This window comes from Acipenser ruthenus, chromosome 4 (assembly GCF_902713425.1).
Source record: "Acipenser ruthenus chromosome 4, fAciRut3.2 maternal haplotype, whole genome shotgun sequence".
In the NCBI taxonomy this organism is placed as follows: Eukaryota; Metazoa; Chordata; class Actinopteri; order Acipenseriformes; family Acipenseridae; genus Acipenser; species Acipenser ruthenus.
The window spans coordinates 11,489,315-11,503,973 of NC_081192.1; the positions used below are offsets into that span (position 1 = coordinate 11,489,315).

Below are 14,659 nucleotides of genomic sequence, written 5' to 3' on the forward strand. Positions count from 1 at the left end.
ATGAAACATAATAATTTTTTTAGCCATAGAGTCAGTATTATTTATTTGGGAGACGCTTTTATCCAAGGTCAGTACAGGTTTACAATGCTAAATCAATATTAAATACAGTATAGTTATTATGCTTATAAAATGTCTGTATGTTGTAAACGAAAAAAAAATTAAATGTTGTAAGATACACATACAGTACATGTATCTCAGTGGCAGTGAATCAATCAATCAATCTTTATTTTATATAGTGCCTTTCATAGCGGACCACCATCACAAAGCGCTTTACAAGACAGTGAGGAACAATGCATAATACATTAAACACAGTGCAGTACAGGGCACAGTACATTAAAGTGAAGGTCAAAAATGAAAGCTGGATGGTTAGCTGGTTGCTAAAGCAGGTGCTTGGGAGTCTTGTTGAAATGGGAAATGCAAAAACTACAACAAACCCGCTTTTATTCACATTTCTGGAAAATTAACAATGAATGTATTTGCACAGGGAGACCAGGGTTTTCCTGGAGAACCTGGGTTGCCAGGTGACAGGGGAGTTGGTGAAACAGGACCTAAAGTAAGCAAGCTTTCTCTAATTGTATTCCAGTCCTCTGCCAGTATACAGTATACCTTTGTCCTGTTGTCTAATAATGAAATGATGTTAATGCCTGCAAAGGACCAGCCTCTGAGATCCGACAAGGTCAGAATACAAGGTCCTTGGTGGAAATCCCAACAATGACCAGGACTGGTCTATCCTGATCAGAACTGGTCAGTTAATGGATTTAAGATGGTCATGCTGGTTTAAGAGACTCAATGCTAGTTGAAGATCTGGAGATTTAAAATAAAGAAATAAAAGTTATTGTAAATTCTAAAGTCAATTGATTGATGTTTACGTGTACATGTACTATACCAGCTGGTGATTATATATATATATATATATATATATATATATATATATATATATATATATATATATATATATATATATATATATATATATAATTTATAGGGTCGCATTCCAAACTTGTGTCCATAAACTATTTCAGTCTCTTGTTTTGGACTTGTGTTTCCTTAACACTACTGTATTAAAAACACTAACAAAGTGTTGTGACTTTTGTGTTATAGGGGGATGCAGGGACACCAGGGCTCCCTGGAATCCATGGTATTCCAGGGGAGGATGGGGTTGTGGGACCAAAGGTAAAGGGGATGTTGTTCACCTGTAACATGGAAGAGGCTGGGTGGAACTGGTAACGTCAAAACAGCCAGGCTTGTCTGCATGTAGGGTCTTTTAACCTCCCTTCCCAGAGAGGGGTCGGAATCTGTAATGGGAATGCATAAAACAACACTGCCCATTATGTCTGACTTGCAAAGACATAGATGTGTCTCTTGAAGTGTAATGTAGTGTCCTATATATTGTTGCATTTCTACTTTTAGGATTTTTTTAAAGGGATATTTGCCATTCAGGATTGTCAAGTAATTTTCAGAATGGTGCACACTGTATATTATATATATATATATATATATATATATATATATATATATATATATATATATATACACTACCGGTCAAAAGTTTTAGAACACCCCCATTTTTCCAGTTTTATTGAAAACTGAAAAATAATGTACATTTCAGAGTTATACAAAAAGGCCTTTTTCAGGGAACAAGTAATGGGTTAACAACTTACAGCTGTTCTGCAGCAATGGAAGTAAATTAAGCCTTGAAAGTTGATGCTAACAATTCCTACAGGTGTCCCAACTTTTGTTGATTACTTACAAACCCTCTGTCTGTATAAAAGCAGTGTTGGAACAGACTGTATTACTACACCCTCTTAAGCATTATTTGGACAGTATTGTACTGCAGGAAGTAGTATATTGCTCTCATAATGGCGAGAAAAAGGCAATTAACAAAGGAAGACAGACAGACCATTATAACCCTGAAAAGTGAAAGCCAAGGTGTCAGTGAGTACAGTTTCCTACACCATCAAAAGGCACTTGGAAACTGGAGGAAACTCTGACAGGAAGAGGTCTGGCAGACCCAAAGCCACAAGAGAATCAGAAGACAAGTTTCTGAGAGTCAACAGCTTGCGTGATGGCTCACAGGACAACAGCTTCAAGCACAGCTTAACACTGGTCGAAGTACGCAAGTCTCAGTTTCAACTGTGAAGAGAAGACTTCGAGCTGCAGGTTTGACAGGTCGAGTGGCAGTAAGAAAGCCATTGCTAAGATGGCAAAATAAGAAAAAGAGGCTTGCCTGGGCCGTGAAGCACCGCCAGTGGACTACTAAAGACTGGAAGAAGGTCTTATGGACCGATGAATCAAAATTTGAAATCTTCGGTTCATCACGCAGGGTTTTTGTACGCCATCGAGTAGGCGAAAGGATGGTTCCTCAGTGTGTGACACCAACTGTCAAACATGGAGGAAGAAGCGTGATGGTCTGGGGCTCTTGCTGGATCCAGAGTCGGCGACTTGCACAGAGTGAGTGGCACCCTGAACCAAAACTGCTACCACAGCATTTTGCAGCGCCATGCAATACCCTCTGGTATACGCCTAGTTGGTCAGGGGTTCATCCTACAGCAAGATAATGACCCAAAACATACCTCCAGGCTATGTCAGAACTACCTTAGAAGAAAAGAACAAGACGGTAGGCTTCAAATCATGGAATGGCCAGCACAGTCTCCAGACTTAAACCCCATCAAGCTGGTTTGGGATGAACTGGAAAGAAGGGTGAAAGCAAAGCAACCTACAAGTGCAACACATTTGTGGGAACTTCTGCAACAGTGTTGGGAAGAACTTTCCGAACAATATTTGATTTCCATTGTAGAAAGAATGCCACGAGTGTGTTCGGCTGTTATATCTGCAAAAGGTGAGCTTTGATGAGTCAAAAATGTAATAGTTTAATTAAATTTTGTTAAACAAAACGATTCCATGATTTCTTTTTTATCGCCAATTGTTTATTTGTTCTATGCTTTAATTTCAGAGCAAATTGAGACATTAAACTGCGTAAATTTCAATAAAAACTGGAAAAATGGAGGTGTTCTAAAACTTTTGACCGGTAGTGTATACTGTTGCCTTATAGCCTGGAATTAAAATGCATTAAAAAATTTTTTTTTCATTTATCTACACATCCTACCCCACAATTTCCAAATGAAAAAAATATTCTAGAAATTTGTAGAAAATTAATTCAAATTAAAACTGAAATAGCTTGGTTGGATAAGTGTCCACCACCCTTGTAATAGCAATCCTAAATTAGCTCAGGTGTAACCAATCGTTTTCAAAATCACACACCAAGTTAAGTGGCCTCCACCTGTGTTAAATTGTAGTGATTCACATGATTTCAGGATAAATTCAGCAGTTCCTGTAGGCTCCCTCTGCTGGGTAGTGCATTTCAAAGCAAAGACTCAACCGTAAGCACCAAGGTGCTTTCAGAAGAACTCCCGGACAAAGTTGTTGAAAGGCACAGATCAGGGGATGGGTATAAAAAAATATCAAAGGCCTTGAATATCCCTTGGAGCACGGTCAAGACCCTGCCTAGATCAGGCCGTCCCTCCAAACTGGATGACCGAGCAAGAAGGAGACTGATCAGAGAGGCTACCAAGAGGCCAATGGCACCTTTGCAAGAGCTACAGGCTTTTATGGCCAAGACTGGTCAAAGTGTGCATGTGACAACAATATCCCAAGCACTCCACAAATCTGGCCTGTATGGTAGGGTGGCAAGAAGGAAGCCATTACTCAAGAAAGCCCACCTTGAATCCTGTTTGAAGTTTGCATAAAAACACTCAGGAGATTCTGTAGCCATGTGGCAAAAAGTTTTGTGGGCTGATGAAACTAAAATTGAACTTTTTGGCCTAAATGCAAAGCATTATGTTTGGTGCAAACCCAACACAGCGCATCACCCAAAGAACACCATCCCTACTGTGAAGCATGGTGGTGGCAGCATCATGTTATTGGGATGTTTCTCATCGGCAGGGACTGGGGCATTTTAAGGATAGAAGTGAAAATGAATGGAGCAAAGTACAGAGAAGTCCGTGAGGAAAACCTGCTGCCCTCTGCAAGAAAGCTGAAACTGGGACGGAAGTTCAACTTTCAGCATGACAACGACCCAAAGCACACAGCCAAAGCTACACTGGAGTGGCTAAGGAACAAAAAGGTAAATGTCCTTGAGTGGCCCAGTCAGAGCCCCGACCAAAATCCAATCGAAAATTTGTGGCATGACTTGAAGATTGCTGTCCATCAACGCTCCCCAAGGAACTTGACAGAGCTTGAACAGTTTTGTAAAGAAGAAAGGTCAAATATTGCCAAATTCAGGTGTGCAAAGTTGGTAGAGACCTATCCCAACAGACTCACTGTAATTGCTGCCAAAGGTGCTTCCACCAAGTATTAACTCAGGGGGTGGAAACTTATCCAATTATGATCTTTTCAGTTTTGTATTTTTAACCCTTTGAGGTCCATTTATTCAGCACTTGTTAGGTACGTCAGGTCCAATTTATTTTCACACTCGTTTATTTTACACTTGCTGTTTAAAAGTAATTTTATTCAAAGTAAAACAGGTTTAAAAGGCACGGCATATCAACAGGACACTCAGTACTGCATCTCCAGCCCCGCCCCACCCCTTGTTCTCTGTATTTATCACATACCTCTTCATAGTCGTGCATACTGATAAATGATCTCCTGATCACTCGTTTTATCACCAATAATGCGATCCAAGTCATTATTTTATTACTGTGACATCTCAAAAAGCTCTGCAAATGTCTGATATTCTTTGAGCGCTGGATGCGGAAGCAGCTATCTTGTTTGTTTATGTCCGTGTTAAGTCTGTGGTGCCGGGGCTATGTGTATTGCTCAGATCCGCCCCCCTTTTTTTCGGCTTCTCTCAGCTCCTATCGGTCTCACTTGGCCATTGAAAGGTTTTCTCGGCTTTTTCCGGACAAAAAACGATTAGAAACCTGTGCTTGACGTCTTTTTGATGATGTCAGACAGGGTCTGACATCAGACCGGAAAGGGAAAATTGTAATGTTGTACTAATGTTGTAATGTTGTTTTTCTCAATAAAACCTTTTTTCCCCTTAACAGTGTGGTGTATGGTGTGTAGATAAGTGGAAAAAAATCCTAATTTGAATGCATGAAAGGGCACTGACACAACAAAATGTGAAAAAAGTTCAAGGGGGTGTAGACTTTCTATAGGCACTGTATATATATGTGTGTGTGTGTGTGTGTGTGTGTGTGTGTGTGTGTGTGCACTGCTGCATTATATAGACACAATGGAGCATAGTAGCTAATGTGAGAAATGGATTGAAGAAAAGTGCTTGGTGTTTTTTCTTAGGTCCTCAGATTAAGATGTCCTATAGGAATTTGAAACCTCTCATATGAGTGGTTTTGGATCCATTTTTGTACAAAATCAATACCTTAAATTGTATGTTAACTATTGCAGATCAACATAATGGGCATTGTTGTGTATTATGTATAAAGTTTATTTTTATGTATTTTTTAATCTAGGGTGAATCAGGTTCTGTAGGACTGAGGGGACCTGAGGGGGCTCCTGGAAAAGGAATATCTGGAGAAAAGGTATCTAGAGTTCCTACTAGATCCAAAATCTCAAAAATCAAGACAATGGTTAACCATGGATGTGTTTACAACGACTTTTGGCACCCAGAATGGAATGTTCTTTTTCTAGATTTTTGATGTAATCGTTCCGTCGTCTTTACCATACTTTTCTAGATTTTGGAAATGCATGTTACAAGTGTGGAACACCAGGAGGGGTAGGCTAGTGCCAATTTGGTACAATTAACAAGTTTATTGTTTGAAAAAAGGGTCAAGTGGATTTTTCTCAGGAATAATACCGCTACTATCATAGTGTGCTACCTCTATTTTGTTTTAAACATATTAGATGTTAAACAGATTTAAAAGCATTGTTTGATATTAAGCACTTACTTACCTCTCATGAATACTATAGTAGACCCATCCCTGAACCAATCCCTGCTCAGATGAACTGACCTACAATCCAAACTGTAATCATAACAATTCTGTGATAAGTTTGTAAAACACTTACAGCTGTTTCTGTATTTTTTGGGTTATTGTTTCTGATTTGTATAAAATGCATTTTTAGATGGTACTCCGAACAAATCACTAATATGAACAGGGACTGTTGCCAGCTGGTTTGGAATAGCATCTACTATACTTACTGTATATTGAGGAGAGCACAGATACACATCACTGATTTAATTTTGACATGTATAACTACTGTTATGGTCTTTGTTGATTGTTTTTGCTTATTCAGGGAGACAAAGGGGACAGAGGGCCTAGAGGATTACCTGGGTTACAAGGACAAGTTGGACCAATGGGGCCTAAGGTATTTTGAAAAAAAACAAGTGTCTTTGGCTTTCCTGCTTGTTTTCCACAATGTTGGTAGTTTTTATATTTACTCCACATGTACTCATAATTACGTTCTGAAACAGGGAAGCATTTAAAATGATGGGAAGCACAGACAAGTACACTATCACAACTATCGTATTTAAGTATCCTATTCTGATTAACATATTTATTCATTTAATAAATCACCTTTTCATAATGCAATCCTTAAATACATTCAACAGTCATTCATACACATTTTAAAGGACCAGCAACAAAAAGTGTCGCATCAGTAATTCTTACAGTCTAAACCAAATGTATACTGCCAGTTTTTATTGAAGTTACAGTAACACTGAAATCAAATTTTGATTACAGTATAATGAAAAGTATTATAAATTGAAAAGTACTGTGCATTTTATTGAAAGTCTGGTTGCAAAGGAACTTTTAAAAAGTATACATTGCAAGTGAACTGCACTTGCAATCTGTATGTCCCAGCTGTTGTGCTAATTTCTCAGCTTTGTGTCTCATAGTGGTCCCAGAGGCACATTCTGATCACGGGCATTTTTAAACCACAAAAGCAAGGTGTCCTCAACATCAGGGTATTCAGCAAACTGAAAGCTTGTATCCACAGTTTGCTGTTCATAGGCCTCTATTATTGTGTCCCAGTATTTCAGAATGGTTGACAAAGTGTTCACGGGAATGCTGAAATCTGCAGCATCTTTCTTTTTCTTGTACGGTGGTAAAATATCCACCACTTTCAACACCTCCACTTTTGTCTGCAAGAATAAATCACATTGTTCACACTGGTCACTCATTTCATCCTTCATGGAAATGGCATTGATGCATGAGCACTATGACAACTTGAAAACTGTGTCTATGGCAACTCAAAATACACCATAAGATCAGTAGTCCCAAAACAGCACTAAAATCCAGTACAGCAGTGCAAATCTGAATGTAAGTTTATACATTTCCTAATATATTTTATACTCAGCTGTTTGAACATTTTTCTTCCCCCAAATAATTTGCACAAACAAGAAATTCTTGTTAAGTGAATTCGTATTATAAGAATAATTTACAATAAGCGACTGCTAAATTTGTCCAGGACAATGCAGACAGTAATACCAGGAAATGTGTTTAATCCAAGTTTGTTTTAATGAGAATTGATTGTAATAACTCAGAGCTCATCATAGTGCTACATAGCCAATGGATCTCAGCAGTACATATTTGGAAGTACTTGTATGCAGATAATAAAACGACTCCTGTAGTCGTCGCCAATTGTTTACCCCGGTTTTTCTCCCCAATTTAGTATGCCCAATTATTATCTGTATCCTCGGCTCACCGCTCGCAACCCCCCCTGCCGACTCGGGAAACGGCGGCTGGAACACGCATCCTCTGAAACGTGCTCCTGCCAAGCCGTCATTTTTCGCACTGCAGATCCACAGCAATGCCACCAGAGCTGTAGTGCCGGAGGACAACACAGATCTGGCGGCTCCACTGCAGAACCACAGGCGCCCTATCGGCCACAGGGGTCGCTGATGCGCGGTGAGCCGTGGATTCCCCTGCCGACCTAAGCCCTCCCTACCCGGGCAGCGCTCAGCCAATTGTGCGCCGCCCCCTAGGAACTCGCGGTCACGGTCGGATGTGACATAGCCTGGATTCGAACCTGCAATCTCCAGGCTATAGGGCACATACAGCACTCCGCGCGGAGCACCTTTACTGGATGCGCCACTCCTCCTCCTTTGATGACTCCAACATAACTTTTTAAAAGGCCCTGCAAAATCACAAGTTAGTTTGCAAGTGCAGTGATGGGCAAATGCAGACCATTTTGCTCATGCACTTGTGATTTATTTTTGAGGTCTGTGGCAGTGTGGCATGAGTGTATGTGTTGGTGTGGGGAATAATGGGTCGGCAGGGAGGGGTTAAATTTCTCCCTGTCGAAACGTGGTAATGTGGCTGGAGCTGTGAATTGAATAAGTGATTAAATAATTAGTTAAGACTCCAGCCACAAGTGTATAAATAGGGTGATCATGGGTGTTAGTTAATAATGGTTAAGGTAAATGTTGGTGAAGGTCAAGGTTAAGGTCTGTGTTCTGTGTTCCGTGCTGTGCTGTATTTTCATCCGTGTCCATGTTTGTTTACGTTTCATTCCATACCAACTCAACCAACCGATCTCAGATTTTGCTAGAAAAATTCACCTGGGGGTTTTCGGGCTGTGACCTGGCAAATCACCCTGGGCTCAACTTGGACACTACCATCATGTGTAGGACCTCGTTCAACTCGTAATGAATAGGACTTTCAGGAAAAAAAATACCAGGAGCACCTACAGTAACTCACTTTTGGGAAGTTGCCAGACGAGGGGTAAGTGACGAGTTTTATTCGAACTTCAGGCCAACCCTTTACCCTGTAGGGGATGCGGGTCCTAAAATGTTAGTATTGCTGTAAGAACCTTAGGGGCCACTCGTCCAAATTTTGTGAAACACTTTTGGTTTTAAGTTCCCCCCCACTGGTCATTAACCCACTCCAGAAATTAGAATTTTTGACATTTCTAATGAAGTTTAGGCCGAAATAACTCACGTGGTGGCCTCAAAAAAATCGCACAAAGATATTTTTGGATAGATGTGGATGAGATCTACAATAATCAAGCAAAACATTTTGGTATCCACAGATTTTGGATTTTTGAAATGCATTTGTCATGTTTATGGCCACTTTGGTGAGGCTAAAGTACCACATAGTCCTAACCAAACTGGCATTATTCTTCAATTTTGCATTGTCTCGGGTTAGATCTAGAGTAAAAAGTGACAGGGTGTGCTTCCAGTGGTACTTGCTTTGAGCTGAGGGGTTATGAACTTGTTTGTAGAACTTAGATTTCTTTGTTACAGTGACACATTTCAAACTACCAAAACCTTAATTAGGTGCGTTTTAAAAACTACAAACTGATAGAAAATTCTTTACCATGGTAAACTTAAGGAACTTGAGGGGTTAACAATTTCATGATCTTTATGACATGCTTACCATACTGTATGCGGTTTCCAATCTCAAGATTTCCTTTCCTGTGAGGTCTGGTGTTGAAATTATGGAAAATTCACTGTTTTTCCAAAATAAATTTCTCCACTGTTTGCATATGCATGCCTTCCGCCATCTTGACAATGCAGCGTGGTTGCCATGAGGTTTTGAACACAGTACCATGCATACTGGCAACTGGCACATCCTGAAGAAATAGGACTTGGCCTATAGTGGCAAGGTAGAGGTTCCCTGCCACTGAAGACTTTAACTCCAAAGACTTTCAGGTGTACCTACCAAGGAGGCTGAATTGACTGATTGACCAGCATGAGAATGCAGTAAATGGCTTTCTCATGAATGGTTGGCCAATCAGTCAATTATCCCCCTAGGTAGGCACTAAACCCTATAAAAATAGTTTTCTTTTGTTGGAGAGAAACCACAAGGAAAGAAAAGAACATTGTGAAGAAAATCTGGCTCCCAGTTCCACTTCAAGTCTGCAATAATTTTAAATGTGATGATTACTGAACTTTGTGATGTGTGGTTTCTAGAGCAGTTGTTAACCAACCACATTCTGCATTCCTTGTTGCGTAGTTATATACTTGTCATAAGAACTGAGAGACTTGAAATTCATAAGAACTGAGAGACGTGTCATAAGACTTGAAATTCTAGTGACGAACCCTTGTATGGCAACTTGCCAAAAGTGAGTTAGGTGCTCCTGGTATTTTTACTCCAAAGCCGAGAGTCGAACGGGGTGTTACACATGATGGTAGCATCTAAGTTGAGCCCAGGGTGATTTTTCTGGCCAAGTCACAGCTCGAAGGGGAAATTAAAAAATAAAAAATAATTGATTAGCATTTCTGAACTCAGCGGGCCCAAAAAACCCTAAGGGAGAGATGGATGCAACAAAATGCCCCTTTTCTGGTTGAGTTGGCCCTTTTGTTTCATTACTTTTGGAAATAAATGGAAAACATTGGGTCATGTACTCGCTTCTCATTATCCAAGCATCTCCAGTGTCTCAGTTAAAGCTGTATTGCTTCTTGCTTGTGTTGCAATCTTACTTCAAGCTACCACTTAGGCTTTAACAATATTAATAAAAAAAAATGGTCAGGTAAGATATAACCTGATTTCTGAGGTGTGTAATGAGGTATTTGTTAATTAAATGAATGAATGTTCTTGCTTGTTTGACATCCACACCCAGAATTGTTCCAGGTTTCCATGAGTAATTTCTCTAAATCTTCCTCTGTAAACATTTTGGGGCCTATTTTAGATGCAGGTGCGTATTTCATTTGAGCTTTGCAAGTGCGCATCTCAAGAGTTGCGTGCTATGTATTAACTGTGGAGTGTTGAAGACTGCGCCTGTGCATCTGAATGTGGACCGGAGTATTTCAATGAAGTGAATACTCCGTGCATCAGAATAATGTAGGCTGTGGATTTGGCTGAAGGGAAAATTGTGTGGCTGTTGCTTAAAATCCTGGCACCGTGTCCAATACCCCTTTCACACACACGTCTCAGAGACGTTAAAAAATTCTTTAAAATACCCATTCACATACAGCACGAAGTTGCACAATCTATACCGGTATAATGACCTCATAACCCTTTCACACAAGTAAAGGGATCATGACAGTCAACAGATCATTCTCATGGCTACAGAAACTTCACTTCAGCAAAATCTTTTATTTTTTTCTTTCAACACCCTGCAAAGCAAATGGATTATATTGCATATCGCGTATCATTTAAAGCAACTATAAAGGTTTATGATAGGGGCACCTTTAATATTTTAAACACCCTTATTTAATTTACAACTATATTCATTTTCATTACCATTGTTAAACCATCTCAATTATTGTACATCATGAATATCAGACGATGATAAAATGTTCATAAAACAATTCTAGTTGTATATTCCTTGAACAAAACGGTTTGCTTTCCTCTCCCTGTAAGGAAGATGTAGTCACTACAGTACTGTATGCACAACTTGTTTCACAAGATAGATACATTCTGCCTGGAGATGCACACTTTTTAAAATTAGCAAATGAAAAAAATATCAAGAACCACTGAGTTCTATAGAATGCCGGTAGTACTAGCAACATTTGTTTCATAGAGATTTATAGTAGTATGATCTTCTGCTTTATCTGTCTTCCTATCATATTGTGTGGTCGTGTTTTAACTACTCATCTTATTAAGCCACTATTGAAAAATGAAACAAATTATACAAAACAGAAGCAGTCGTCACTAGTGGCTACTGGGCTGATTTTTTCTTTGTCACTGTCAAGAAACATTCGTAATTGGCGAGAGTGACGAGCGACAGTGAAAACACTGACCGCATTACAATAAAATATACAATTTATTTTTAATATAGCCCTTCATAAACTAATTAAGCCACACAAATGCAGGCACTGAGTCAGAGACGTCACATTTTTTTCCCCAGATGCATGTGTTTAAAACAAAATTAAATATGTATATACAGTATATTACTGATGTATGCATTCTTGGTATAAACAAGATATCTCATTAAAGGCCATGACATACGGCATTTTGATGTGATTGCCACATCTGACCATGACAGAAATACAGTATGTCACGGCTTTTTATGACTTATCTCACTCACACAAGCACGCCTTTTTATATTATTATTATTTATTTCTTAGCAGACGCCCTTATCCATTATTTTTACATACAATTACCCATTTATACAGTTGGGTTTTTACTGGAGCAATCTAGGTAAAGTACCTTGCTCAAGGGTACAGCAGCAGTTGAACCCACAACCCTCCGGTCAAGAGTCCAGAGCCCTAACCACTACTCCACACTGCTGCCCAGTCACTTATAGCCCTGTCACATGATTTACATCAAGTCCTAAGTGGCACAAAGTTAAGCATGTGCAAGTAATGGAGTGATTAGATGCTCACTTTAGTACATATCATTATGCACAGGTGCATCTGCTCTGCATATGTAATCGGGAGCATCTCAGAGGTCAATGAGATGCTAATGACCTATCTGCATATTCCCTGGAGCATCTTGCTGTAAAGGTGTAAAGTTGCCCTTACGAATTTGCGCATGTACATTTTGAGATGCACTGGGCATTTCCCTTTTGAGCACGCTCAACTTGGTATTTGTGCATGCACAACTCTTAGTACACAGGCCCGCTAAATACATTATACAAAAACAATTCTACTGTTTTCTCTGCAACGTACTGCTAAATTAGCTCACAAAAAAAGTGATGCAGTATATTTGGTCTTTTGTGTGTTTCAAATGCATATTTGTTTTCCATATTTCAATGGCCAGAATAAAATGGTTCTGTTTCAGATTTTAGAACAAATTTAGTAAGAAACAGAAAACATAGTGGTTCTGTGTAACAAAAAAAAAAAAGGAAAGATCTAACCAAAATGAGTCCTACCGGTATTTGTATTTATGTGAAGTCTTGAAATATAATAACTGGTTTTCAGTATATTTATCGTAGATTCTCACATAGGTATATATTTTTTTCTCATTTTAGGGAGTGACAGGAAATACTGGCCAAACTGGGATGCCAGGCCCACCTGGTCGGGGAATTCAAGGGCCAAAAGTATGTGATTCTGTAATCCTTTTCTTACTGTCTGCCTGTACTTACCTGTTCCCAGCACAAGTCAGCACATATACAAGTAAAACTAAACAGAGAAAAAATGCATTACATATGAAAGGGATACTGGTGGTTGCAGTACAGTACTTGAAATAATGTGTCAGACTGCACAAGAAAAAGCATTATTTTAAGTTTTGACTGTTATTTTTAAATGACAGGGTGACCCAGGTCGGGTAGGGCCATCTGGACCAGTCGGGGAGCCAGGAATTGGTATAACTGGACCAAAGGTACATAGACAGCAGTATAGCGAGTAGCAGCACCGCGGTCACTCCCAAAAACTTTAGTAATATAAACTATATCTGCATGGCCCACATTCCCTTTTCAAAACACTTACTATCCTCCTAAATTACAAAACACAAACATTTTTCAGAAGTTGTGATACAGCATGAAGAATGTATGCAAAGGTATTTTTTTTGGTTTTTTTATAGTGGTATTTTTTCTCTATTTTTTTATGAGCAGTAAAAGAGAAGAAACACTTGATAAGGGATTCCAGTGGTTAATACTCTACAGCAGGGGTATCACCATGGCTGCATTTTAGTAACAGCAATAGCTGATTGAATATGTCTTCGGTGTTTGAAATGTCTTACTTGCAAAATGAAGGAAGAAAACACAAGAGCACAGAATGTGCAAAGCAATAGAAAGTTACACAGAGTCCCTTTGGATCATGTTCATGCTGGCTTTAATAAAAAAAGGTTTATCGTTGTTAGTTATTATAGTTTAATCTTGAGGTCAATGTTTTTGATACTGTAAACATTTTAAATGGCACACATATGTGTGTTGAGGTGGGAAGTAAACGGTAAATGATAAACATTATTTGCATTATTTATAATGACTTTGCTGAATAGAAAGCGATTACAAGTGTTCCCAAAGAGATTCTTAAATACTGTCTTTTAATTCTGTGCATCCAAAGACATTAAGATTTACAAATGCCTAATGTTTGGTATTCTGCCTTAAACCAGCAGTTTGTCAGTCCCAGACCATTGTGAAAACTTATATATTAAATAAACAGGGAAAAAAAATGTGTTAATCAGATTATTCTGTCTTTTAATTCAACTTTTAATTAAAACCCCTGCTCCACGGTATGCTGAAGTGTGTGTTTCTGCGCTCAGTGTAATCTGTTTTAATTTGTTTCGAGGGTGAAAGAGGATTGCCTGGACCTTCAGGACCAATTGGACCAAAAGGGGACGGCTATCCTGGCCCTCCGGTATGATTCATACATGATTTCAAATCGGAATTGCAGACAGAATACTTGTACTTCATGTTTTATAAGTTAATTTTTCTAAAAAGACTAGTCTTGTAATAGCTTTGCCATACATTTTACATCGATTTTATTTATTTATCCAATACATTTTGCTCAGGTAAAAGGTACTACAATACAAAAAAATGGTTTTCTGATAATCTTGCCAGGCAAAACATTTTTTCTATTGTAGTACCTTTTACCTGAGTGAAATGTTGGTGAAGTGACTGACAGCAAGGGTACTCAATTCCATTCTCTGGCAATATCCAAACCTTGGGGGGGCCACAGGGAGCTCAAGATGTGAGTACTGGTGGGGGGTTGTTTAAATGGTCATGAAAAGCTGACTACCGAATCACACTTTACATACCATAAGAATTTTGCAACACTACACTTGCACCAATCAACTAATACATGTCAGAAATAACTACTTACAATGATACAATGTCTGATCACAATTTAATAATAAAAATAGAAAGCAAACATATT

General features: G+C 38.9%; 1 protein-coding gene across 4 annotated transcripts in view; it reads left to right on the forward strand.

Annotated features, from left to right (window-relative positions):
- Positions 1-14,659, forward strand: part of LOC117399663 (collagen alpha-1(XXVIII) chain-like) — a 60,586-nt gene that overhangs the window by 33,829 nt on the left and 12,098 nt on the right. For all 4 annotated transcript variants that reach the window (XM_059022002.1, XM_059022004.1, XM_059022003.1 and 1 more), the window contains 7 exons: positions 485-553; positions 1,102-1,173; positions 5,469-5,537; positions 6,250-6,321; positions 12,814-12,882; positions 13,095-13,163; positions 14,072-14,140. In XM_059022002.1, coding sequence (XP_058877985.1) covers positions 485-553; positions 1,102-1,173; positions 5,469-5,537; positions 6,250-6,321; positions 12,814-12,882; positions 13,095-13,163; positions 14,072-14,140 — 489 coding nt within the window. The remainder of the gene's footprint in view (positions 1-484; positions 554-1,101; positions 1,174-5,468; positions 5,538-6,249; positions 6,322-12,813; positions 12,883-13,094; positions 13,164-14,071; positions 14,141-14,659) is intronic.